Source organism: Pleurodeles waltl, chromosome 11 (assembly GCF_031143425.1).
Source record: "Pleurodeles waltl isolate 20211129_DDA chromosome 11, aPleWal1.hap1.20221129, whole genome shotgun sequence".
Lineage (NCBI taxonomy): Eukaryota > Metazoa > Chordata > Amphibia > Caudata > Salamandridae > Pleurodeles > Pleurodeles waltl.
Window position 1 is genome coordinate 591,190,245 of NC_090450.1, and position 24,462 is coordinate 591,214,706.

The 24,462-nt window shown below is 44.2% G+C and overlaps 1 protein-coding gene across 1 annotated transcript in view; it reads right to left on the reverse strand.

Annotated features, from left to right (window-relative positions):
• Positions 1 to 12,526: 12,526 nt before the first annotated feature.
• HK2 (hexokinase 2) overlaps positions 12,527 to 24,462 on the reverse strand; it is a 155,770-nt gene continuing 143,834 nt past the window's right edge. The window contains exon 18 of the mRNA XM_069214099.1: positions 12,527 to 13,700. Within this exon, the coding sequence (XP_069070200.1) occupies positions 13,556 to 13,700 (145 nt within the window). The 3' untranslated portion in view covers positions 12,527 to 13,555. The remainder of the gene's footprint in view (positions 13,701 to 24,462) is intronic.

Here is a 24,462-nt window from a genome sequence, read left to right on the forward strand (position 1 = left end):
TGATAGTGAGGCCTGCCTTTTGCAGGGCCTCCAAAACTTTCCAAAGGTGGACCAGGTGATCATCCCAGCTGGAGCTAAAGACAGCTATATCATCCAAATATGCTGCACTGAAAGCTTCCAGCCCTTGCAGGACTGTGTTCACCAACCTCTGAAAAGTGGCAGGTGCATTTTTCAAACCAAAAGGCATTACAGTAAACTGGTAATGTCCTCCAATGGTAGAAAATGCAGTCTTAGGTTTAGCATCTTCTGACATTTTGATCTGCCAATACCCTGCAGTCAAATCAAAAGTGCTTAGATACTTGGCAGATGCCAGTGTATCTATTAGCTCATCTGCCCTGGGTATAGGGTGAGCATCTGTTTTGGTTACCAAGTTGAGACCTCTATAGTCTACACAAAACCTCATTTCCTTCTTTCCATCTTTAGAATTTGGTTTTGGTACCAGTACCACAGGAGAAGCCCAGGGACTGTCAGAGTGCTCAACCACTCCTAGTTCCAACATCTTCTGAACTTCTTGCTTTATGCAGTCCCTGACATGGTCAGGCTGCCTATAGATCTTACTTTTGACAGGTAAACTGTCTCCAGTATCTATAGTGTGCTCACACCAAGAAGTGGTGCCTGGCACAATGGAGAAGAGTTCTGAAAATTGTCCTAGGAGATTTATGCAATTATCTTTCTGCTTAGCAGTAAGACAATCAGCCAAAACTACCCCTTCCACAAGAGCATCTTGTTCTGTGGAAGAGAAGAGATCAGGTAGAGGATCACTGTCTTCTTCCTGTCCCTCATCTGTTGCCATGAGCAGGGTGAGATCAGCCCTGTCATAGTAGGGTTTCAGGCGGTTGACATGGAGCACCCTAAGGGGACTCCTGGCAGTGCCTAAGTCAACCAAGTAGGTGACTTCACCCTTCTTTTCAACAATTGTGTGTGGACCACTCCATTTATCTTGGAGTGCTCTTGGGGCCACAGGCTCCAAGACCCACACTTTCTGCCCTGGTTGGTACTGAACCAAAACAGCCTTCTGATCATGCCATTGCTTCTGGAGCTCTTGGCTGGCCTGAAGGTTTTTACTGGCCTTTTTCATGTACTCAGCCATCCTTGATCTGAGGCCAAGTACATAATCCACAATATCCTGCTTAGGAGCTTTTACAGGTTGTTCCCAACCCTCCTTTACAAGTGTGAGTGGACCCCTAACAGGGTGTCCAAAAAGAAGTTCAAAGGGGCTGAAGCCCACTCCTTTCTGGGGTACCTCCCTGTAGGCAAAAAGGAGGCATGGTAGAAGGATATCCCATCTCCTGCGGAGTTTTTCAGGGAGTCCCATAATCATGCCTTTGAGAGTTTTATTAAATCTCTCCACCAGTCCATTTGTTTGTGGATGATAGGGTGTTGTGAACTTGTAAGTTACACCACACTCCTTCCACATGGCCTTTAAGTATGCAGACATGAAATTGCTTCCTCTGTCTGATACTACTTCCTTTGGGAAGCCCACCCTGGAAAATATTCCCAGGAGGGCCTTTGCCACTGCAGGAGCTGTAGTGGTCCTTAAAGGAATTGCTTCAGGATACCTTGTGGCATGGTCCACTACCACTAAGATAAACCTATTGCCTGAAGCAGTAGGAGGGTCAAGGGGGCCAACTATGTCAACCCCTACCCTTTCAAAGGGAACCCCAACCACAGGCAGTGGGATAAGGGGTGCCTTTGGAGTGCCACCTGTCTTGCCACTGGCTTGACAGGTTTCACAGGACTTACAAAATTCTTTTGTGTCCTCAGACATCCTAGGCCAATGAAACAGTGGTACCAATCTGTCCCAAGTTTTCATTTGACCCAGGTGCCCAGCTAAGGGAATGTCATGTGCCAGTGTTAGGAGGAACTTTCTGTACTCCTGAGGAATCACTAATCTCCTGGCAGCTCCAGGTTTAGGATCCCTTTGCTCAGTGTACAAGAGGTTGTCCTCCCAGTAAACTCTGTGTGAGTCACTGACATCCCCATTAGCCTGTTTGACAGCTTGCTGTCTGAGACCCTCTAATGTGGGACAGGTTTGCTGTGCCACACTCAGCTCCTCTCTGGCAGGCCCCCCTTCACCCAAAAGCTCAGCAGTGTCTGCTTCCAGCTCCTCTGGTGTAGGTTCTGCACAGGGAGGGAATTCTTCTTCCTCAGAATTAGAATCCACTGTAGAGGGAGGGATAGTAGGAAGTGGTTTGCTTCTACTACCCCTAGCTTTAGGGAGCACTTGGTCCATTGTTCCAGGATCCAAGCTTCCCTGTCCTTTTTGCTTTTTGGCCTGAGCCCTTGTCAAAGCAAAAATATGCCCTGGGATGCCCAGCATTGCTGCATGGGCCTCCAACTCCACATCTGACCAAGCTGATGTCTCCAAATCGTTCCCTAATAGACAGTCTACAGGTAAATCTGAAGCTACCACAACTTTCTTTGGACCAGATACCCCCCCCCAGTTGAGATTTACAACAGCCATGGGGTGGCTTTGTGTTATGTTGTGAGCATCGGTTACTTGGTACTGGTGTCCAAGTATGTGTTGTTCAGGGTGCACCAGTTTCTCAATCACCATTGTGACACTGGCACCTGTGTCCCTGTAGGCCTGGACCTCAACACCATTTATTAGGGTTAGTTGCTTGTACTTCTCCAAGTTATGGGGGCAAGCAACCAAAGTGGCTAAGTCAATAGCCCCTTCAGAGACTAAAGTAGCCTCTGTGGTCTCCCTAATCAGACCAACCCCAACTAAATTACCAAAAGTGAGCCCAGCTACTCCCTTGGATTGGCTATTAGTAGGTTTGCTCCCACCACCACTGCTATTAGTAGGGACACTAGGTGTAGCAGTAGGGGTTGTAGTGGTAGGAGCTGTGGTGCCTTTCTTTGGACAACTGGGATCTGTTGTCCAATGGCCTTTTATCTTACATAAATAGCACCATGGTTTCCTTTCCTTGTTCTGATTAGAGGAAGGTTTGGGCCCACCACCCCCACCAGAGTGTTTTTGTGGGCCTGATGAAGACTCATTTTTAGATTTGTCCCCACCCTTGTCAGAAGACTTACCATCCTTCTTTTTGTTGCCATCTTTGTCACCCCCTGTATGAACTTTTCTGTTCACTCTTGTTCTGACCCATTTGTCTGCCTTCTTTCCCAATTCTTGGGGAGAGGTCAGATCAGAGTCCACCAAGTACTGGTGCAACAAATCAGACACACAATTATTAAGAATATGCTCTCTCAGGATTAAGTTATACAGGCTGTCATAATCAGTAACTTTACTGCCATGTAACCACCCCTCCAAGGCCTTCACTGCCTGGTCAATGAAATCAACCCAGTCTTGTGAAGACTCCTTTTTGGTATCTCTGAACTTGATCCTGTACTGTTCAGTGGTTAAGCCATAACCATCCAGGAGTGCATTCTTAAGAACTTGGAAATTGTTAGCATCATTTTCTTTTACAGTAAGGAGCCTATCCCTACCTTTTCCAGTAAATGATAGCCATAGGATAGCAGCCCACTGCCTTTGAGGGACATCCTGTACAGCACAGGCCCTCTCAAGTGCAGCAAACCACTTGTTAATGTCATCCCCCTCCTTGTAAGGGGGAACTATCTTATGCAGATTCCTGGAATCATGCTCTTTTGCAGGATGACTATGGGGAATACTGCTGCTGCCACCATGGGTATCTAAACCCATTTTCTGTCTTTCCCTCTCTATTTCTAAAGACTGTCTATCCAAATCCAGCTGTTGCTTCTTGAGCTTCAGTCTGGTTTGCTCCACTCTCAATCTATTGAGCTCCCTTTCCAACAATCTGTCATCAGGGTGGGTGGGAGGGACATTTCTAGATACAGAGGTATGATGGGAATGAACAGAAGGAGACCTGTCCCTTACAGAGGGCACCCTAACAGCTTGGCTACCAGTATAATGTGAGAGCACATCATCAGTATGATGTGATTCAACCTCTGTACCAACTATGCTAGACTGTCTAGTAATGGGCAGGCTGAGAAGTTTCTTTCCTGAACCTTTTCCTGGGGGAGTCCCTGGATCAGATTGAGAACCATTAGCTACTTTTTCTACAGATTGGGCACTTATGGCCTTATCCTGTACTCTAAGCATATTAATTAACAGTTCTAAGGAAGGATTCTTCCCTACACTCAAACCTCTCTCTATGCAGAGACTCCTTGCTCCTTTCCAGCTAAGGTGATCATATGCAAGTTTGGACAGTTCAACTTTTTGGCCTGTGCCAGACATTTTTTAGAGAGAGTAAAAGTGATAGACAAAGAGAAAAAAGTTTTCAGAACTTTTTGCAAAGACAGAAAAAAACTTTTTAAACTTTTAAGAACTTTTTGAAAGTTTAGAAGTACTTTTCAGCACTTAGAAAAGAGTGAAAAGAGGAAATGCAAAACTTTTTGGCTATGTGTATATACACTGACCTTGTTTTGTATATTTTTCTCTTATGAAAAGTACAATGACAAGAGTGGTAAGTAGTCTCAAAGCACTTATCCCACCACTGCACAACCAATGTAGGAGGCTGGACTGGCTTGTAGTGAGTACCAAGGGGTACTTGCACCTTGCACCAGGCCCAGTTATCCCTTATTAGTGTATAGGGTGTCTAGCAGCTTAGGCTGATAGATAATGGTAGCTTAGCAAAGCAGCTCAGGCTGAACTAGGAGACGTGTGAAGCTACTACAGTACCACTTAGTGTCATATGCACAATATCATAAGAAAACACAATACACAGTTATACTAAAAATAAAGGTACTTTATTTTTATGACAATATGCCAAAGTATCTTAGAGTGTACCCTCAGTGAGAGGATAGGAAATATACACAAGATATATATACACAATAGCAAAAATATGCAGTATAGTCTTAGAAAACAGTGCAAACAATGTATAATTACAATAGGATGCAATGGGGAAACATAGGGATAGGGGCAACACAAACCATATACTCCAAAAGTGGAATGTGAACCACGAATGGACCCCAAACCTATGTGACCTTGTAGAGGGTCGCTGGGACTATTAGAAAATAGTGAGAGTTAGAAAAATAACCCTCCCCAAGACCCTGAAAAGTGAGTGCAAAGTGCACCAAAGTTCCCCTAAGGACAAAATAGTCGTGTTAGAGGGAGACTGCAAGGAAAACACAAATCAGCAATGCAACAACGATGGATTCCTGTCTGAAGGTACCTGTGGAACAAGGGGACCAAGTCCAAAAGTCACAAGCAGCTCGGAGATGGGCAGATGCCCAAGAAATGCCAGCGGTTGGTGCAAAGAAGCTCTTACTAGGCTGAAGAACTGTGAATACTGCAGGAACGACAAGGGCTAGAGACTTCCCCTTTGGAGGATGGATCCCCCACGCCTTGGAGAGTCGTGCAGAAGTGTTTTCCCGCCGGATGGACGCCAACAAGCCTTGCTACCCGCAAATCGTGCGTTTGGCGTTTTTGGACGCTGCTGGGGCCCAGGAGGGACCAGGAGGTCGCAAATTGGACCTGCAGAGAGAGGGGACGTCGAGCAAGACAAGGAGCCCTCACTGAAGCAGGTAGCACCCGGAGAAGTGCCAGAAACAGGCACTACGAGGATGCGTGAAACGGTGCTCGCCGAAGTTGCACAAGGGAGTCCCACGTCGCCGGAGACCAACTTAGAAAGTCGTGCAATGCAGGTTAGAGTGCCGTGGACCCCGGCTTGGCTGTGCACAAAGGATTTCCGCCGGAAGTGCACAGGGGCCGGAGAAGCTTGCAAAGTCGCGGTTCCCAGCAATGCAGCCCAGCGAGGTGAGGCAAGGACTTACCTCCACCAAACTTGGGCTGAAGAGTCACTGGACTGTGGGGGTCACTTGGACGGTGTCGCTGGATTCGAGGGACCTCGCTCGTCGTGCTGAGAGGAGACCCAAGGGACCGGAGATGCAGCTTTTTGGTGCCTGCGGTTGCAGGGGGAAGATTCCGTCGACCCACGGGAGATTTCTTCGGATCTTCTGGTGCAGAGAGGAGGCAGGCTACCCCCACAGCATGCACAAGCAGGAAAACAGTCGAGAAGGCGGCAGGATCAGCGTTACAGAGTTGCAGTAGTCGTCTTTGCTACTATGTTGCAGGTTTGCAGGCTTCCAGCGCGGTCAGCGGTCGATTCCTTATCAGAAGGTGAAGAGGGAGATGCAGAGGAACTCGGCTGAGCTCATGCATTCGTTATCTAAAGTTTCCCCAGAGACAGAGACCCTAAATAGCCAGAAAAGAGGGTTTGGCTACCTAGGAGAGAGGAAAGGCTACTAACACCTGAAGGAGCCTATCAGCAGGAGTCTCTGACGTCACCTGGTGGCACTGGCCACTCAGAGCAGTCCAGTGTGCCAGCAGCACCTCTGTTTCCAAGATGGCAGAGGTCTGGAGCACACTGGAGGAGCTCTGGACACCTCCCAGGGGAGGTGCAGGTCAGGGGAGTGGTCACTCCCCTTTCCTTTGTCCAGTTTCGCGCCAGAGCAGGGGCTAAGGGGTCCCTGAACCGGTGTAGACTGGCTTATGCAGAATTGGGCACCTCTGTGCCCAACAAAGCATTTCCAGAGGCTGGGGGAGGCTACTCCTCCCCTGCTTTCACACCATTTTCCAAAGGGAGAGGGTGTTACACCCTCTCTCAGAGGAAGTTCTTTGTTCTGCCATCCTGGGCCAGGCCTGGCTGGACCCCAGGAGGGCAGATGCCTGTCTGAGGGGTTGGCAGCAGCAGCAGCTGCAGAGAAACCCCAGGAAGGGCAGTTTGGCAGTACCAGGGTCTGTGCTACAGACCACTGGGATCATGGAATTGTACCAACAATGCCAGGATGGCATAGAGGGGGCAATTCCATGATCATAGACATGTTACATGGCCATATTCGGAGTTACCATGGTGAAGCTACATATAGGTAGTGACCTATATGTAGTGCACGCGTGTAATGGTGTCCCCGCACTCACAAAGTTCAGTGAATTGGCTCTGAACAATGTGGGGGCACCTTGGCTAGTGCCAGGGTGCCCTCACACTAAGTAACTTTGCACCTAACCTTTACCAGGTAAAGGTTAGACATATAGGTGACTTATAAGTTACTTAAGTGCAGTGTAAAATGGCTGTGAAATAACGTGGACGTTATTTCACTCAGGCTGCAGTGGCAGGCCTGTGTAATAATTGTCAGAGCTCCCTATGGGTGGCAAAAGAAATGCTGCAGCCCATAGGGATCTCCTGGAACCCCAATACCCTGGGTACCTCAGTACCATATACTAGGGGATTATAAGGGTGTTCCAGTAAGCCAATGTAAATTGGTAAAAATGGTCACTAGCCTGTCAGTGACAATTTGGAAAGAAATGAGAGAGCATAACCACTGAGGTTCTGATTAGCAGAGCCTCAGTGAGACAGTTAGTCACTACACAGGTAACACATACAGGCACACTTATGAGCACTGGGGCCCTGGGTTACCAGGGTCCCAGTGACACATACAACTAAAACAACATATATACAGTGAAAAATGGGGGTAACATGCCAGGCAAGATGGTACTTTCCTACAACGACCTCCTAAGTTGTCTTCCGGCGACGTGGGACTCCTTTGGGCAACTTCGGGTGAGCACCGTTTCACTCCACTTCATAGTGCCTGTTCCGGCACTTCTGCAGGTGCTGCCTGCTTCTGAGAGGGCTCCTTGTCTTGCTCGACGCCCCCTCTGTCCCCAGACACAATTGGCTACATCCTGGTCCCTCCTGGGACACAGCAGCATCCAAAAACCCTAACCGCACGATTTGCAGCTAGCAAGGCTTGTTGGCGGTCTTTCTTCAGGAAAACACTTCTGCACAACTCTCCACGGCGTGGGGGATCCATCCTCCAAAGGGGAAGTCTCTAGCCCTTGTCGTTCCTGCAGAACCTTCAGCTTCTACTGTCCAGTAGCAGCTTCTTTGCACCCACAGCTGGCATTTCCTGGGCATCTGCCCATCTCCGACTTGCTTGTGACTTTTGGACTTGGTCCCCTTGTTCCACAGGTACCCTCGACTGGAAATCCATTGTTGTTGCATTGCTGGTTTGTGTCTTTCCTGCAGAATTCCCCTATCACGACTTCTATGTCCTTCGGGGAACTTTAGTGCACTTTGCACTCACTTTTCAGGGTCTTGGGGTGGGCTATTTTTCTAACCCTTACTATTTTCTAATAGTCCCAGCGACCCTCTACAAGGTCACATAGGTTTGGGGTCCATTCGTGGTTCGCATTCCACTTTTGGAGTATATGGTTTGTGTTGCCCCTATCCCTATGTGTCCTCATTGCATCCTATTGTAACTATACATTGTTTGCACTGTTTTCTAATACTATTACTGTATATTTTGGTATTGTGTACATATATCTTGTGTATATTTGCTATCCTCATACTGAGGGTACACTCTGAGATACTTTGGCATATTGTCATAAAAATAAAGTACCTTTATTTTTAGTATATCTGTGTATTGTGTTTTCTTATGATATTGTGCATATGACACTAGTGGTACTGTAGGAGCCTCACTCGTCTCCTAGTTCAGCCTAAGCTGCTCTGCTAAGCTACCATTATCTATCAGCCTGGACTGTGGGAGTCGCTTGGACAGAGTTGCTGGATTCAAGGGACCTCGCTCGTCGTGCTGAGAGGAGACCCAGGGTACCGGTGATGCAGTTCTTTGGTGCCTGCGGTTGCAGGGGGACGATTCCGTCGACCCACGGGAGATTTCTTCAGAGCTTCTAGTGCAGAGAGGAGGCAGACTACCCCCACAGCATGCACCACCAGGAAAGCAGTCGAGAAGGCGGCAGGATCAGCGTTACAGAGTTGCAGTAGTCGTCTTTGCTACTTTGTTGCAGTTTTGTAGGCTTCCAGCGCGGTCAGCAGTCGATTCCTTGGCAGAAGGTGAAGAGAGAGATGCAGAGGAACTCGGATGAGCTCTTGCATTCGTTATCTAAGGAATCCCAAGAGACTGAGACCCTAAATAGCCAGAAAAGAGGGTTTGGCTACTTAGGAGAGAGGATAAGCTAGCAACACCTGAAGGAGCCTATCAGAAGGAGTCTCTGACGTCACCTGCTGGCACTGGCCACTCAGAGCAGTCCAGTGTGCCAGCAGCACCTCTGTTTCCAAGATAGCAGAGGTCTGGAGCACACTGGAGGAGCTCTGGGCACCTCCCAGGGGAGGTGCAGCTCTGGGGAGTGGTCACTCCCGTTTCCTTTGTCCAGTTTCGCGCCAGAGCAGGGCTGAGGGGTCCCTGAACCGGTGTAGACTGGCTTATACAGAAATGGGCACCATGTGTGCCCATGAAAGCATTTCCAGAGGCTGGGGGAGGCTACTCCTCCCCTGCCTTCAAACCATTTTCCAAAGGGAGAGGGTGTAACACCCTCTCTCAGAGGAAGTCCTTTGTTCTGCCATCCTGGGCCAAGCCTGGCTGGACCCCAGGAGGGCAGAAACCTGTCTGAGGGGTTGGCAGCAGCAGCAGCTGCAGTGAAACTCCAGGAAAGGCAGTTTGGCAGTGCCAGGGTCTGTGCTAGAGACCCGTGGGATCGTACCAACAATGCCAGGATGGCCTAGAGGGGGCAATTCCATGATCATAGACATGTTACATGGCCATATTCGGAGTTACCATTGTGAAGCTACATATAGGTAGTGACCTATATGTAGTGCACGCGTGTAATGGTGTCCCCGCACTCACAAAGTCCGGGGAATTGGCCCTGAACAATGTGGGGGCACCTTGGCTAGTGCCAGGGTGCCCACACACTAAGTAACTTAGCACCCAACCTTTACCAGGTAAAGGTTAGACATATAGGTGAATTATAAGTTACTTAAGTGCAGTGAAAAATGGCTGTGAAATAACGTGGACGTTATTTCACTCAGGCTGCAGTGGCAGGCCTGTGTAAGAATTGTCAGAGCTCCCTATGGGTGGCAAAAGAAATGCTGCAGCCCATAGGGATCTCCTGGAACCCCAATACCCTGGGTACCTCAGTACCATATACTAGGGAATTATAAGGGTGTTCCAGTATGCCAATGTAAATTGGTGAAATTGGTCACTAGCCTGTTAGTGACAATTTGTACAGAGAGAGCATAACCACTGAGGTTCTGGTTAGCAGAGCCTCAGTGAGACAGTTAGGCACCACACAGGGAACACATACATATAGGCCAAAAACGTATGAGCACTGGGGTCCTGACTAGCAGGGTCCCAGTGACACATAACAAACATACTGAAAACATAGGGTTTTTTCTATGAGCACTGGGCCCTGGCTAGCAGGATCCCAGTGAGACAGTGAAAACACCCTGACATACACTCACAAACAGGCCAAAAGTGGGGGTAACAAGGCTAGAAAGAGGCTACTTTCTCACACAAGCCAACTAGGGTAAAACCGGTCTTGGAATGCGTGTGTTCTGGTTCAAAGAGGAAGTGGCTTGACAGTTTCATTGGCAGTGGTTCAACCTATATCAAGCATCCTCCCAACACCTTTTGTATGTTTGATGTAACGCCCTTAGAAGACTATGGTATGCCCAGACGTGGGTTCCTTGCTCACTGTGCCACCGGAACTAAGCTACCCGAAGAGCCCCAATCGGAGCAAAATCAGTCTTGGGTTGATTGTGTTCCAGTTCAGAGAGGACCTGGCTTGGCAGTTTGGACTGGAGTGTTCCTATTGGAGCAGGGTCAGGACTGATCTGCCTATAGCTGTATCTAATCTGAGGTAGCATGGTGGACAATCAAACAATAAGTTGGAAATGCTGCATTGAGCAACTTTCAGTGGTTAGACTTATTGCAAGCATCCTCCCATCACCTTTTGTGTGTTTAACACTAATATCTTAAAACACAGATGTGCACACAGAAGTGAACAGTGATGCCCAAACTTTTCTTACAATGAACAAAACGTAGTGAATTGTACGTGCAACGTAGATGTGCACTACTAACATCTGTAATACCTGTGCCACTCATACTACTGACTTATGGTGCAGATTTATTTTATGAATAAGAAATTAAATGTTGGATGGGATAAAACGTAAAAAAACACACAACAAAAAAAACACATAGTAGTAATGTGGTGACAACACAGTAATCCTCCGGTACTCACTTCGGAGATTGGAAGTCTAATACCCAAACTGTCCATCACAAGATGGCAGGGTGTAGCATTTATTGTGAGAATATTGCTACAAAACGTGCCATGAAATGATCAATGGATTATTCAAACTGCAAAGTGTAAACAAAATAACTACTGTTGCTCTGCTTGCTTATCTAAGCATAGGAGTGCAGAAACATTTATAATTCGACAGGATAACTGTATAGTTTGGTTTTCTCTGTGTTGCTCGGAGAATAAACATGGCTAGGAAAACTGGGGCGATACAGGATAGGTGCTACCTCGTGTTTGGGAGCTCGGCTGATTTGTGCTATACAATTAACCACGTTGCGGCCCTGATTTTGGTGGACCTTTTGAGTACTTGCAAATTGCACAACTTTAACAAATTCATGTAATTGTCATAGCTCATTATAGAAGCGCAAGTTCCATGGGAGTGCAACAATATCTGTCCTATGGTACTCCACAACCTGTGCATTGCAACAGGAAATGAGTGGTGTCCATAGCAATAGCTGGGCACAACTGGGCACCTAAGTAACAACTGCATGTTATTGAGGAGCCCCAGAAAAAAACAGCTCAAGACTCTAATTAGTATGGGACTATATAGATCTTGTGGGCCAATTCTAAGCAGAATGAGCTGCTTGTGTTCACAGCCACTTTATTTATTAAATTATGACCAGCAGCTGCTTGTATGCACATAATACTGTATCATCGTCAACATATGCGAATTAAAACAGCCCCACAATCACTCCCATCTGCCCGTGCTGAAGATGGGCTGGGAGTGAAAAAACATATGGTGTGTCTGTAAATGGGGTCAGTCCCGACTATAGGCCAATCTGGCAGTGCCAGAATTGCCACTTTGATTGGTGGTTGCATGGGCCAGTTTAGTGTGTGTATGTATGCCTGTTTATTGGCTATGCATGGCCTTGTGTTGTGATTAGCTTTGTATAATGGTTAGGATGTAGAAGCAAGTAGCACTATGCAGACAATAACAAGATGCTGTGGGTGCACACAGCACTTCATGCCAGGCGAGGTTCACAATACAGTAGAGCTGCAACTTGCCCCACTGTGGAAGGAGGTGCAGCTGTAATTTGAAAACTAATCAATTGTCAGCAGGCCGGCTGTGGGTGCAGCATGCATACCTTTCCCGAGATCTCCACTCTACAGGTCTAGCGTGCACACAGTCATGCAGAAGACTCAATTGATTGGTGACTGTCTAAGAATCATTTAAGCTTTTTGGGGTGGGCATATGACTCGAAGCCTTATTTACAGCCTGGCAGATAGGATACCCTTTCAAAAACATGGAATATGTCCCTTTTTCCCTATTACAAGTGCATTAATTTTGGCTTTAACCTCTAGTGGTGAACTCAAAGGATACCGCTAGTTTTGCGACCCCCACGGAACAAGTTGAGTCTTTTATTCTGCATAAGAGTTTCTCAAAGATCATAATATACAATATAAATAAATGTGAGCTTTGATATTGTGCTTAGCAAATGATTCTCCACACAAACATGTTTTTAAATAGTCCACAATGTGGATTTTATTGTCATCGAATATTTCCAAGCAAAACAGCCTCACAGAGTGCTGCTTATGGTTTTTGTAACAATTTAAGCCTGAACTCCATTTTATAACTTTTGATCTTTGCATAAAGCACCTAGAGACCTTTTAGGACATATGCTCTATTTGAAAATCTAAGTACTATTCATAAATAACCTCTTTTTTAAATATATACATGAAGCAGTCTTTCAAATTGATTGACCAACCAATAAATACCCCAAAAATTCCAAACGAAGACAATGTGAAATTCACACACACACAGGAGGGTCCATTAAACTGTGGTGGAAAGGGCCTGTTAAAGTTTCTATAACATTTGGTATCAAACATAATCTAATGATCGCATGGGCAGGTCTCTCACTGCATCCACATATGCACACATCTCGCACTCACATTTTTTTTTTTTTTAACCAGCAGGCACTATGTAAACTATCAACTCCATATAACAGGCTTCTTTCTCCCTTTTCATAAAAAAAATAAGTTTATTGCATTTCATTGCAGCTACTCTGTCTGCACTAGGTGATTATTGCTGAGCTGGACCATCCAATTATGAGGCTGTAACCAACTAAGTTTGTGTTCTTTGGCTAACAAAACTCTACCTCTCAAGGTAATGTGGCGTTTGACTTTACCTAAAAAATAAGACCAATGCCCTAAATGTAAAGTGACAATGCAACATCACATGTAATATAGACAGTATATTTACAACAGTTCTAAAGAGATGGAAAGCTGAAATGTGTGGAACACAGAAATCCATTGTGTTGTAGGTTAGGGGGACAAATATTTGAGCAAAACTGTTTCTTTAAGTTGACTTGTGGTTTATGGCACAAGAACAAAGTCCTAGCACCTACTTTCTTTTTGTTTTATAGATACTACAGTATTTTATCATTCTATGCATTCCGACTTGTGAAAAAAAAATAAGTTAGTAATATAAACCATTCCATAAGGTTTCAAATATGAAAATATGCCATGAATTTTGCACAAATGTTCTCATCGTTCCCCAGCTTCGCGGAGTCTGCATGCCACTGCTGTAATTAGAGCTGCTCCTTTCCCGCTGCCATCCTCTGACTGGAGAAATGTAACTTCACAATTTGGGGACAGCTCCTTCACAGTCTGGATCATCACTGTGGAAAAGCTGAAAAAAAAACCAAGATTGTTTGTTGTGTGGACACGGCAACAGTGAAGTAACATTTTGCCATTACAGCATTTCATCCAAAAACAATAAGTAACGTCATCACCATTATCTTTTATTTAATTTCACTATTGTACCAGTTTGTTGTATACTACTGCTACTGTATAAACACACTAAAAAGTTACAACATTCAATCAATTATAGTATTTTTCACAAAGTGGGCTCTGTACGGCAACTTGAGCGTTTCTTCTATACAGAATCCCATTATTTTAAATTAGTTTTTTGGAAATGTACGATGCACTATAGTCTATATTTTTCTTGGTGTGGATGGTTCCCAAACTAGAAGGCCCTCTTCAATGAACTGATTGTTCTGGGAACGTTTTTCTCAAATAATTCTTTACTTTTACAAACTAGAAGAATGACTAACAATACAAGAGATGAATACAGCACGCACAGAGGCAGAACATCTATACTGTAGCAGCAACAGTCCAGATTTGCCCAATAACAACACTTCGGCCAATACTTTTAGCGCATGTCAAAACACAGAGGCCTAGTCTTCCACCTGGTTCGAGAATTGCATCCTCCTGTTCAATGGTGGTGGTGGTGTGGAGTTAGCGGGGAGTAGTGAGGCTGCAAGTATGGGAAATGCACAGTTCAACCAGGACTGTAATATGGTGTGACCACATCTTAATGCAGGTATGCTTTTATGTTAGAGAACATATAGATCTTTATGCCCCCTCCAAGGCAACATGGATGCCAGAAAATAACTAATATATAATATTGCTTCAATAGTATATGCTTAACTATGTTGGCTGAAATTATGATCATGAAATTCTGGTTCAATTCTGTTAACCTTTAACTCAAATTGGAGTTTAAATTTGAGAGAGGATGTTGCCAAACTGAAGATGTGTACTACTAGTGCAGTACAGAATAGTGACAGTGGAAGACCGTTAAGACACAAGGCATTTTGGGTATTTGCGTGCAAATGAGGATAATAACAAGGGGACATTCAGATACCTAGTCTGTTCAGAGTACAACAAAGTTGGCATGAAATGACTAGTGGAGAATGGGGCTCATAGAGCCATTTTTATAGTACTTGTAGTATCCGTAACTTAAGGCATCCAAACAACAGCAGATTAATTATTTACACCAGTCATTATGTTTTAGGATGTGCAGTTTAGGCTATGTTCACTGCAGTAATTGTGATTTCATGTGTTTACAAATGTGACTGCAAACTTTTTATAGTTTTCTAATGTGTATTTTAGACTTCTCTGGTTGTGTGGAGTGTAAGGATATTTTAGTTTGTTGTATGATACATCCAATGCTTAGATATAAGTGTATAAAATATGACTTTCTGACTAGTTCACCCTAGGTCTTGGTTTTACAATGCATTTCCATGGTCCTAAGTTACATCTACATTGACCAGGCTGCATGTCTATTTAAATTCTGGATCTATTGCATTTCAAAGGGATTGTGCTCAAGGATGTTGAATGGACAATGCTGGAGAAGACTTGGTCACTGCGAGATAGCCATGTTGAATCTGGCGACAATGGATTAGCTCCATGTAGAAGTAATAGAAGTTTATTTCGAAGCGATCACAGAGTGAAAAATACATTTCACTTCAGTAGCAAAAATACTTCGAAGTGCTAGTTTGTGGAAGAAATGAAAATACCTCGACTGAAGATGTAATTTGTGCAGTAAGCAGGGCAGAATAGTAAAAGGTCAAGTTCAAAGAATCTAGATACCATTGACATTGGATGTGGACTAGCTGCTGAAATGGTTCTAAAGCTTTTAGTTCTCTGATGAATATATTTGCATGGTAATAAACTTGAAAGTAAAAGTTATTTTTAAAATATATTACCAGAAGCTGAACAGAACATGTTCTTTCTAGTTTCTACAAGTAACCCAAATCAAGGCAAGTCATAACCAAATGTGATTACAGCATGTGTTATAAAGAATCTTAAACCTCTTATTTAAAATGGTTAATGTATTAAAACAACAGTAGCACCAGGAGAAAGCACAACATTACATTACTGCTGTTGCCTTATTGCTTTATTGCTGTTGCTTTATTAGGCACCATGTGTCACTTGTAGGCCAACACTGAATGCCTCGGGGAGAATGGAGGCAAGCTGAAGTGAAAAATAAAGAAAATAGAAGATAGCAAATATATGAACAGGTTGCATTCACAGTACATAGATGAGTGCAAACAAGTTCCTGTTATTAAGAGGAAGAGCAAAGATTCATCCAACCATAATTCTCAGAGCTGTAACCCGAATTTAACACAGCTGGCTTAGCACAGAATGTTGCAATGTCTAGGATTTGGCTGTACAGTCATAATTGCATAGCCATCCAGTCGTGTAGTGGGTTTGGCTAAAACCCTGATGGGACAGGAAAGTCTTTAGTTGAAAGTCTTTAACTCCCATCTGAACTTGAAATGATCTTACTATCTAAGGTCTAGGTTTGGATGTTATGGACATATCATGTAGTTGCAGGGTTTTTCCAATAACACCCTTCTTACTGAAAGATGCAGGGTGTATCTTGTTATCAGATCTAATACTGTGGGATGGTTCACAGTTGCAAAATGAACAATACCACCTCTGACCAATATGCTGGGTGTGTAATCATAAACCTTTTAAAGGTTAATGTATGTGTTATTGGGAGCTAACGTACACATGGCCAGAAGTGAAGTTTGATATTTTTAATGCTTAGAACTAGTATTTTCACAAGGTTTTGCATTATCACCAGCGAGTAGATGAGATCACCTTTATGATGCAAGCTTTGCTAAGCATATGAAGGTAGAGTTGTGCACTCTGTTTCACCACAATTACTTGCGGAGTGCACAAGAGATTAGGGTCAAAGAGGACTCCAAGATTTTTAAGTTTAGAGTTTGAGTAAATGGTGATAACATAGAACCACTGGAATAGTAAATACCTTGGGTTTAGTCTGCCAAAGAATACAATTTTAAATTTTGAGCCGTTGAGGCAGACATTGTTTCTTACCTTGCTCTTGTGTAGCAATGGATGAAAGAAAGCAGAGTACTGCCTAAGCTGCTAGTACGGTCTCCACCAAGGTGGATTCTAATCTGTATCATCAGCATAGGTTTAATAAGGCATTTTGAAATGTCCTACAAAATCAACATCAACCTCTAAGGATGCATTAAAGGGCCAAGGAGAATGTGATGATCTTCGGGGAAACCCTCATTTTATTCCTTGTGTTACCAAAGTAGCACAAGTCGTCTTACTTACTGCACTGAAATAGGGTGTTGTGATTAAAAGCACCATCAGCCTCTGAGAGGTCCAGTTTCATTACGTTTGCAGGTGTGCACTCATCATGGGCCCTTAGTATCACTCGGTGTACCTCTGTACATCAATTAGTTTCCACTGAGTGCTGCATGCTGGACTAAATGTTCATTTGGAGTGATTCTCCTTCATTGTTAAATTAAAGCTTTCTCTTCACTTCCTTTTCTAGTATTTTTGCATTGATTGGTAGATTTGAAATAGGTGATCTGTAGAGCTGGATCGATTGTTTAGACTTGGTCTTATTTATGAAGGCTTTATTAATTGTTTTTCTCATGTTATCAGAGGCTATACCGCAATGAAGTGACAAGTTAGCATTGTCTGTTAGCCCCGGGGCCAGAGTGGTCATCTGTTGTTTTATGCAGATAGCTGGCCAAAGATATATGGGTGCAGATAAAGCTTTAATATTCCTTACCATTTCGTTTATATCTTCCGCTGATACACGGGAAAAAGCTGAAAAAGTCAGTGTGTCAAGAAGTTATGTTCTTGATGCCAATAGTGTATTGGCAGGTATTTTTCGTTGACTGATTGCCCATTATTGCTAAATAACAGCAGGAGGACGGTGGCAACCATTTGTGATAGGTTGAACATTCAGGGAGTGGTCTGACCAGAATTGAGGGATGTTGGTTCATCATCATCATCAAACAAACTTTATTCGACTTTCAACAAGTCATAAAAGTATCAAGTAAAAAAAACTCATCTATGTATAAGAACACAATAAATAAATAAGATGATAAAAGAATAAATAATAAAGATAAAGATGCACGTTGTTAATTTATCCGTGTACAAGTATTTAAGTAACCTTGATAGGTTTAGGCCAATGCACCCATAGACTTCCTTACGATTAATACTGAACATAAAACATTTGCCAAGATTCAACACATTTCAATAGAAGATAAAACCTGTAGGCTAAAATACACACCACAACACTGGCGCAAGTTAATCAATCTTAAAAGAGGCAATAAAAAAAAGTTTTCTCTGTTTATCATAAAATTTACAAAAGAGGACATACTTTTAAGACTTTGCTCCAGTCATTCATAGTCGGAAAAGTTACTAAGCGATGGAAGGTATCTAATCGTAATCTTGTAAGGACAAAACGATGTCGAGAGTTTATCACGTTTACTAAATAAGGCTGCAGGCCTCCCGTAGACAGAATTAATTGGTTGGATTCGGCTTCCCATCGTTGTTCTTCCAGGTGCTTCAATGTCAAGGCCCTCAATTCCTTCCTGGTTATTTTTCCAATGATTCTGGGTTTGTATAATAGTCTTTACAACCCATGTTTCCAAAGAAGGTCGTAATATATCTCAACCAAGGAACTCTTAGTGAGTATGTTAGCCTCATACAATCAGATAAAATGGCCTTGTTTAATCCAGTATGCTCAGAGGTCCACACTTTGTGCCATAATAATAATGGCTGTATCTTTATCAAATCAACAAGACGCTTCGGGCCAATATCGAACAATAATTCTAGAGTGCAGTCCACAAAGTTTGAAGTTCCATCAATTAGTTATTTGGAAACCAAATTGAGAATTTTGGTGAAAAAGTCTTGAGTGGATTTTGTATTGTGCTAATTATTTAAAAAATTCAAATCTATTACAATTAAGATTCTCTTCCACACTAAGAGTATAAATAAGACTAGACAAAATCATAAGCACCAAACAATCAAACAAATTGAGCAGGCATTTGGATAATGATCTTTAGGAATGCGGTTTCCAAGTGGGAGACAATACATTAAGGACATAAGGCATGCATTACTTCCTGAAGGATCCACTGAATCAGCATGAAAACAAAAAAAACAGATCCTCAAATTAAAGGCCTGATGAACGTTTATGATGGAACGTATAAGTTATGATTATCTAGATATCCCCAGCTGCAGATTCTAACATATTCACAGGATACTCAACTAGAGTTCAGCATTAAACAATCTTGGTGGCATGGCCTGTAAAGGTGTCCAACCTAATTAATATTGCCCACTTTATATCCAGGAGTGGATAAATGCTAGTTGGTTTCCAATCAAGGGTGAGTAGACTGAGGCTTTAGATCTTTCGAACTGGCTTCTAACACACGGGGATTGGGCATGGAGCACCTTAATAAAAGGTTAGCAAAATGGCTCAGTGAGTTAATCTCACTGCTAACATTTGGTGTGATCTTCTGGTCATAAGTCTGAATCTTGGCAAAGCCAACTCAGCTGGTGCTCCTTTCAAGGTCAGTATATTGATTATCATTCGCAGGGAGAGTAACAATGTTACTTACTGCTCTCTGAAATGGCAGAATTGTTTATACAAATGAAAATATTACTTTATGGGTAAGCGACGTTTGGTACAACACAGTACCTTCTTAAGGATGACTTGTTTTTATAGGCTACAAACCAATGACTGTGCCTGAAACAAAGAGTATTAAAGGTGGTCTTACCCACTTGGAAGATTGTTCAAGACTCCAAGTCCATAAAGCTGCGAGACTATAAAGCTATTCATACCATGCAATGTCTGTAGACTCATTTTCAAAGGGGCTGCAAGAATATGGTCCCAACTGGTTTCCTCTTTTTTTGGGAATGTTCCCACTAAACAGCCTTTGTAATTGCTCATGGCTATTCATAGTTATTAACATTTCTTTTGCAAGCTAATATCCAAGTCAGCAGGATCAACTAAAGTGTTTTTCTCAAATAAGTGATAAAAAATATCCTGGTTCAAATAAAAAGTAATATTTTGCATTTTGTTCCAAATGTAGAAGTGGTTGTGTCTGTGTCCTCGTCTTCACCTGGAAGGCTTAATTTTGAGTTTTCATATACAACACCAATTACGCGCTTCCAAGGAGTTTGAGGCAAATGTTGCTTCATTAAATGGTAAGTAGTGAAGGGGGCTCTTTGAAGCAGAACAAGCCGATTTGTAAGATTGCAAACTTTCCACAGATGCAGAGTAATGTCATGGTTTTGGGGTGCCCCCACAGCATGGGTGTGCGATGCAACCACTCATAAAGCAAAAGAGGAAGTGATGAGACTTTATGTGATCCACCTAAACTTTCATGATTTCTCAGAACTAGGCCAAGCTTAAGACTTAAATGGTCAGAGAAGCAAAGTTAGACAAACAAATATGCAAGCACAATCTCGATCAGTCATGAAAGATATTAAATATTAGAAATAAAATGATAGGGATACATAGATACCATTAAAGTACACCAAACACTTAGGGGAGAGAATATTATTTTCATAGGAAATATAGGAGAAAAAGGTAATTTTGATAGGGGACATTTTATTCACACGCCCAACAAAGTGCTGAATCAACTCAGCTCTGACCAAGATGAAGAGTGCCTCAATTGTTTCATTCTTAAAAGAGGAAGTACTCATGCGAAGAAGAAAAACACAGAATTAAAATCCATCCAAATGTATAAAAAGCCAAACCAGGTCCACAAAGCAAGGTATAATGACCACAATGTAAACAGGCAAACCTTGCCTGTCTCTTCCAAGCTCTCAGACTTACCCAACCAAGTCTGCCCACTTTCAACTTAGCCAAGTGCCCTGCATCACCAACTTTGCAAATATCAGGCTTGGAAGGATGAGCAAAAGTAAGCTTTAGCAGCTCTATTTAGCACTAGCCTCCCACATACCTACAGAGTGGCCTGAAAAGGCACCACAGGATGTTCGTCACCCAAACTCACTCTTAGGTGTACACTTTTGCAGAAATACCTTATGACTATGCATGGAGTTATATACCACTATCTTCTGAGCTCTGCCTTCCCCAGACATTGGTTTGCCAGTCAATCAAACAACAAACCAGGTTGTACAGGTACATGTCATCCAAAATAAGGTTTGTGTTCCAGCCTTCAAGTGACTGGCATGCTCTTTCTCTGTCCTCACAACTACTACTCTGGTGCGCACCCAACTAGTGTTTACCCTACTGTAGGAAAGTACAATTTTGCCTGGCATGTTACCCCCATTTTTCACTGTATATATGTTGTTTTAGTTGTATGTGTCATTGGGACCCTGCTAGTCAGGGCCCCAGTGCTCATAAGTGTGCCTGAAAGTGTTACCTGTGTTATGACTAACTGTCTCACTGAGGCTCTGCTAATCAGAACCTCAGTGGTTATGCTCTCTCATTTCTTTCAAATTGTCACTAACAGGCTAGTGACCAATTTCACCAATTTACATTGGCTTACTGGAACACCCTTATAATTCCCTAGTATATGGTACTGAGGTACCCAGGGTATGGGGGTTCCAGGAGATCCCTATGGGCTGCAGCATTTCTTTTGCCACCCATAGGGAGCTCTGACAATTCTTACACAGGCCTGCCACTGCAGCCTGAGTGAAATAACGTCCACGTTATTTCACAGCCATTTTACACTGCACTTAAGTAACTTATAAGTCACCTATATGTCTAACCTTTACCTGGTAAAGGTTGGGTGCTAAGTTACTTAGTGTGTGGGCACCCTGGCACTAGCCAAGGTGCCCCCACATTGTTCAGGGCCAATTCCCCGGACTTTGTGAGTGCGGGGACACCATTACACGCGTGCACTACATATAGGTCACTACCTATATGTAGCTTCACAATGGTAACTCCGAATATGGCCGTGTAATATGTCTATGATCATGGAATTGCCCCCTCTATACCATCCTGGCATAGTTGGCACAATCCCATGATCCCAGTGGTCTGTAGCACAGACCCTGGTACTGCCAAACTGCCTTTCCCGGGGTTTCACTGCAGCTGCTGCTGCCAACCCCTCAGACAGGCATCTGCCCTCCTGGGGTCCAGCCAGGCCTGGCCCAGGATGGCAGAACAAAGGACTTTCTCTGAGAGAGGGTGTTACACCCTCTCCCTTTGGAAAATGGTGTGAAGGCAGGGGAGGAGTAGCCTCCCCCAGCCTCTGGAAATGCTTTCATGGGCACATTTGGTGCCCGTTTCTGCATAAGCCAGTCTACACCGGTTCAGGGACCCCTTAGCCCTGCTCTGGCGCGAAACTGGACAAAGGAAAGGGGAGTGACCACTCCACTGACCTGTACCTCCCCTGGGAGGTGCCCAGAGCTCCTCCAGTGTGCTCCAGACCTCTGCCATCTTGGAAACAGAGGTGCTGCTGGCACACTGGACTGCTCTGAGTGGCCAGTGCCATCCGGTGACGTCAGAGACTCTTCCTGATAGGCTCCTTCAGGTGTTGCTAGCCTATCCTCTCTCCTAGGTAGCCAAACCCTCTTTTCTGGCTATTTAGGGTCTCTGTCTCTTGGGATTCCTTAGATAACGAATGCAAGAGCTCAGCCGAGTTCCTCTGCATCTCTCTCTTCACCTTCTGCCAAGGAATCGACTGCTGACCGCGCTGGAAGCCTGCAAAACTGCAACATAGTAGCAAAGACGACTACTGCAACTCTGTAACGCTGATCCTGCCGCCTTCTCGACTGTTTTTCTGGTGGTGCATGCTGTGGGGGTAGTCTGCCTCCTCTCTGCACTAGAAGCTCCGAAGAAATCTCCCGTGGGTCGACGGAATCGTCCCCCTGCAACCGCAGGCACCAAAGAACTGCATCACCGGTACCTTGGGTCTCCTCTCAGCATGACGAGCGAGGTCCCTTGAATCCAGCAACTCAGTCCAAGTGACTCCCACAGTCCAGTGACTCTTCAGTCCAAGTTTGGTGGAGGTAAGTCCTTGCCTCCCCACGCCAGACTGCATTGTTGGAAACCGCGACTTTTGCAGCTACTCCGGCCTCCGTGCACTTCCGGCGGAAATCCTTTGTGCACAGTCCAGCCTGGGTCCACGGCACTCTAACCTGCATTGCACGACCTCCTAAGTTGTTCTCCGGCGACGTGGGACTCCTTTGTGCGACTTTGGGTGAGCACCGTTTCACGCATCCTCGTAGTGCCTGTTTCTGGCACTTCTCCGGGTGCTACCTGCTGCTGAGAGGGCTCCTTGTCTTGCTCGACGTCCCCTCTGTCCCCTGACGCAATTTGCGACATCCTGGTCCCTCCTGGGCCACAGCAGCATCCAAAAACCCTTACCGCACGATTTGCAGCTAGCAAGGCTTGTTGGCGGTCTTTCGGCGGGAAAACACTTCTGCACGACTCTCCACGGCGTGAGGGATCCGTCCTCCAAAGGGGAAGTCTCTAGCCCTTGTCGTTCTTGCAGAAACCTACGCTTCTACTGTCCAGTAGCAGCATCTTTGCACCCACAGCTGGCATTTCCTGGGCATCTGCCCATCTCCGACTTGCTTGTGACTTTTGGACTTGGTCCCCTTGTTCCACAGGTACCCTCGACTGGAAATCCATTGTTGTTGCATTGTTGGTTTGTGTCTTTCCTGCAGAATTCCCCTATCACGACTTCTATGTCCTTTGGGGAACTTTAGTGCACTTTGCACTCACTTTTCAGGGTCTTGGGGTGGGCTATTTTTCTAACCCTTACTATTTTCTAATAGTCCCAGCGACCCTCTACAAGGTCACATAGGTTTGGGGTCCATTTGTGGTTCGCATTCCACTTTTGGAGTATATGGTTTGTGTTGCCCCTATCCCTATGTGTCTCCATTGCATCCTATTGTAACTATACATTGTTTGCACTGTTTTCTAATACTATTACTGCATATTTTGGTATTGTGTACATATATCTTGTGTATATTTGCTATCCTCATACTGAGGGTACTCACTGAGATACTTTTGGCATATTGTCATAAAAATAAAGTACCTTTATTTTTAGTATATCTGTGTATTGTGTTTTCTTATGATATTGTGCATATGACACTAAGTGGTACTGTAGGAGCTTCACTCGTCTGCTAGTTCAGCCTAAGCTGCTCTGCTAAGCTACCATTATCTATCAGCCTATGCTGCTAGACACCCTATACACTAATAAGGGATAACTGGGCCTGGTGCAAGGTGTAAGTACCCCTAGGTACTCACTACAAGCCAGTCCAGCCTCCTACACCTACGTAATGCAGTCACCTAATAAACCAGTGCTTGGAACAATGCCACCCAGGTGTTCCCTGAATACTATGGGCAGTCCACATACCCTCTCCCCCATTCAAGTTTTACAAATGAGTTCCTCCACTGGCTTCTATAGTATCCTGGAATCTGACTTTGATGCAAAACACACTAGTACTTGCCTTACTAGGCAATGCCTGAATAAAACAACAAATACAATTATTAACACCATACCAAATAAAGTATTTCCCAAGCTAGGTAAAAGCAAACCATACTAATAAGTACATTATTTCAAAATATAGAAATAATTTCACAACTCTTATGCTCAGCCAACAGCAATGGTTCAATCCCAAGTGATCTACTGGCCAGCCACGTTTAATGAAAATCGATTAATTCTCTGTGTTAGACAGAGGAGAGTGGTACCACTAGGACGCCTTTCCTACCCAGGAAATCCTTAGAAATGTTTTAATGGACTCTCGCTCACCAAGTTACCTCTTGTGGCCCGGATGGACTGAACCTCTAAAAGGAGGGAGCACTTCTACTAAGCATAATGTCCTTACCAGGATCTGAGTGCATCTAAAATTAC